We start from the raw sequence: 3,993 nt of genomic DNA on the forward strand, positions 1-3,993 counted from the left end.
GTGACAAATTTACCAAGCAGTTAGATAATACTGCTTTTCATTTCCAACTTCCAATGTCTCTACAGTTAACTTTACATTCCTGCAGGTTGGATTCTGCCCATGTATCACCTGATTTAAAAATCTCTTCTTCATTGGAGTCTTGCAATCTGAGGCAACTACAACCTGACAAAGTCTTTTGTCCCCTTTCTGGTAGTCCTGTACTGATAAGACCTCAGAAATTTTGCTTGACCCTGTTGGTCCAATGAACCCACAACCTGAACCAGAGAATGGGCTCCTCTTATTGAATCTGGTTCATCCCAAGGGTTCTTCCTATAGTATTGGTAGTTTTGTCTTTGCCACTTTTGATTTGATTAGATTTGATCTGGAATGTACTGTATGTCTTTTTAGGTTTCGACTGTGTTTATTAGCCGTGTTTTTGTTGCTTACAACCAGGTGGCGCCAAATACCTTTTTTTTCATCGAAGCTAAATTTTAAAAAGCAAAACAATGCGGATTGAAACTCGGCATTGTTTATAAAAGTCACGCTGGTGGTAGAATACGATGACTGTGTACTTAATAATTTTATTTAGGCTAAATGTTGTAACCGATGTTATGAAGGCACATCTGCTGCTGGATACTGAATTATTAACAAATATAGCTAACTGCAAGGGAGTGTGGATATCAGTGAGCTGAAAAGTTTGGTTTCGAAATCGGCCGGACAGCAGAGCACCTGCTTGTGCGTCCTCAGTAGCTATACCCACTTCCTCCTTACCCACATCCTCTCAACAGAGAATATCAGAGGGTGTCGGGGCAGTGAAACGGCCTGCTCTCATTAGAACAGTAACTAACACAAATCAAAAACAGTTGAAACTAATAGTCTAACCATGGTACGCATATAATTGTGGAAACGAGCGTGCGTAAACGTAGGTGTAAGCGAATTACATTATTTACCTTTACTGGTAGAAGGCAGGGTCGGTGAAGTAGAAAGGGTTCGGAGGCGGGGTCATGGTCGGTGGAGCGGTGACGGGCGGTGCTTACTGCATGTTTCCCCAACCCCTCCTTCCAAACGTTGCAGGGCCAGTGGTCTGAACTTGATCGCAGGCTGAGACCTGGAGAGGTTTGCGCGACGACGGACGCGTAACGTAACTGGCCAGAGGAGTCATTTAGCAGCCTTTTGACCACTCACACGAAATAAGTTTGTTCATTCCTACAGAAGCCGGGGGGTTACGGAGTTTAAGCTTATCCTTGGCGAGAAGAGTTATGTCCCGACGTAAACTCGGTAGCCGACCGCAACACCTGAGCGCTATTCAAGGTAAGAAAGCGGTTGATCAGCAATACATATTTAAATTTAGAAAGCTACTGTAATTGTTACGTCTTCCCCACGCCAATTAGCTTACTGGGTCGCTCTTTTGACGAGATAACAAAAATCAAGTTAGCTAATCTGTTCTCAATTTCACTTTCGCCACCATCTGTCTTCGTTCCTTGCTTTGTGCATATAGGCTACACCTTGACATTGGAGTTGTACGGGCTATATCGTTATAGTATATGAACGGTTGTGTTAATGATCATCTACTCCCTTTTAACTAGGCAAAGTTAGCAAAACCGCCTTGAATTTATCGTGGTGTATAGCTAGTTCGATAAACAGAATACGTTTAGCTCTTCCACTCCTAGTTGGGTACAAGACGTGATAGCCTGCGCGACACAACTTCCTTATGGCATCTTGCCGGTATAACGAAGTTCTCCTTCGTTCTTGTGTTTTACTTTACACGTCTGGCAGCGAACGATTTACTTTTTCCCTGTCCTTTTGACAAGACAAGTGTGTTTGTTTGGAATGGGTCGTAGACCGCGTGGCCCCGACGCTCCACCGTGTGACAGGAGGGAGACGGGGGAGGTGATCAGTAGCCTATACCCCTCATTTTTAATCTCCATTTAGTGGTCCGTAACTTTGCCTTGCTGTCCTCAATGATACTTTCATGCATAGACTACTTGCAATTTTACACATTTCCATAGTGTCCATAGAACCGACAAAACTATCTGAATTATGTTTGACTTATCTTATCTTCCCTATTACGTGTATGCTTGCTTGATAGTAACCTAGTTAGAAATGTTTTGAAACAAGACTGTTTTTTTCCTCTCTCTCGAGTGGAGACTAGCGTGCTTTGCCTGACCACAACCCTGGTCGCTCGGTAAAGTGTGCGACCGCGCCTTGCTCGTCTGTAATGCGCAAACAGCATGCAAGATAAAAACAGGAAAGGTGACATTTTTGAATAACCACTGGTGAAATCTTTCCTCTTCGGTACTGTCTGTACCTGTTCCAGCGTTGACGACTTTGCTAGGGAAGGTGTAGTCTAGCTATCCAAGTTCCGACGTTGCCAAGTTTTCTGTACATAATCTACAACGTTTTATTGAGCTGAGAATGAAACAGAAACCGTTGAGGCGTAGACTTAAGTTTTAAGTGTACTCTATTTAAAATAATTGGAATTACATTTCACGACGTCCTGAACTCTTACTGTGGCCAGTCCACAGAACTCTCCCTAGGATGCGGGGTGCCTTTTTGTGCTGCCACGACAACAGCACCCGCCGGGAGCTTCACCAAAGGTCTGGTCCTGTTATAACATCTGGAAAACTCACCTACTTAAAAAAACAATTAAAGGCGGTCATTCATTAAAAGCACAATTTGTCTGTGTATAATGCAGTTAATATCTGCAATCATTTCTGGAGGAAAGTAACAAGAAAAGAAAACAGATTTAAGTTATGGCTCTTTTTTGTATTGTCTGGCGTTCCCTTCCAGTTTATGAAGACATAATGGAAGCATTTATTTTTAATTCCTTTTTTTTTGTTTGGTAATGATTGCATATCATGTGTATAATGGGATGGTACTACATGCGGTTATGGTTTCTCTTCAAAGAAGCATGGTAGTGTGACATGACAGTGTGTTGTTTCTGCTCATTGTGTGTGTATGTATGTTTCTGCGGCATTCTCAGCAGGGTGCTTGTGAATATTATGATACCTATAGCTTGGCAACGTACAAGCCATCAAGTCTTAGCAAGAGGATCTGACAGACTGAGAGAGGAAGTGGTATGTGCTTTCTGACCAGACAGAAGGCTTGTAGCTGGTGACTTGAAAGTGTGTCTCTGTGGAAGAGAGAAAAATTGGTGTGTGTGTGTCTGTGTTGGGAGGACGCTGGAATCAAAACTAGCACTTCAAATAAAGGCTTGTGGCCTCTAACTATAAATAGTGCCATCATTACACTTTAGCCCTTGATTGTCATTTGCATTAACTGTGAACTAAGATGTTTGCAGCAGTTGTCTCTTTATAAAGACAATTTATTGAATGAAGGGGCCAATAATAAGCACAAAAAAACAAGTTTATGTATGATTGCTGTCTGTTCCCATACAACCTAACTGTTCAGCCCTGAAATGTTTTTTTTCTGCCTGGCATTTTTCAGCATGTTTGTTTCTCCAATGTTCTCTTATCAGATGATCCAGAGCCCAGTGACATCACCAGCTCACCGGTACGGGAGAGGACGGGGGCGGTGCTGGAGGCTGGGGGTCGCGACCTTCTCACTTGCGGGCCGTGTGGGCAGGCCTTCCCGCTGGCGCACATCCTGGCCTTCATCCAGCACAAGCAGGGCGGCTGCGGGGTGGGGCGCGCCGTGCCCCGGGGCCACACCCCTCCCTCCCCGGCCGGTCGCACGCTGAGGCGGGGCCCGCCCGCCGCTCTTCGCTCGCGGCCAGACGCGGGGTTCGTGGAGCTGAGGAGGGTGACGGACAGGGGCTGGGGGGAGGAGCCCGGCTCGAAACTGGAGCCCCACCGAGCAGGTGAGCACAGGCCCTAATTAGCTTCTTTTTTTTTTTTTTATCTGTCCCCTTTCGCTTAACGAACTTCCCCCAGTCCGGCTCATTAGCCCCGCGCTGCTGTGATCAGGGCGACGCCGCGCGGTAAAGACATCGGCACTAATTGTGCGGAAAGGATGGGCAGAGCTGTTTTTCTATCCTTTTTTTCCCCTTAGTGG

At 45.3% G+C, this 3,993-nt stretch overlaps 1 protein-coding gene across 1 annotated transcript in view; it reads left to right on the forward strand.

Moving 5' to 3' along the window:
- The first annotated feature begins 657 nt into the window (after nt 1-657).
- The window catches only part of znf296 (zinc finger protein 296), a 10,506-nt gene continuing 7,170 nt past the window's right edge, over nt 658-3,993 (forward strand). The window contains exons 1-2 of the mRNA XM_035384872.1: nt 658-1,290; nt 3,458-3,799. Of these exons, the coding sequence (XP_035240763.1) occupies nt 1,239-1,290; nt 3,458-3,799 (394 nt within the window). The 5' untranslated portion in view covers nt 658-1,238. The remainder of the gene's footprint in view (nt 1,291-3,457; nt 3,800-3,993) is intronic.

The sequence above is a fragment of the Anguilla anguilla genome, chromosome 12, assembly GCF_013347855.1.
Source record: "Anguilla anguilla isolate fAngAng1 chromosome 12, fAngAng1.pri, whole genome shotgun sequence".
In the NCBI taxonomy this organism is placed as follows: domain Eukaryota; kingdom Metazoa; phylum Chordata; class Actinopteri; order Anguilliformes; family Anguillidae; genus Anguilla; species Anguilla anguilla.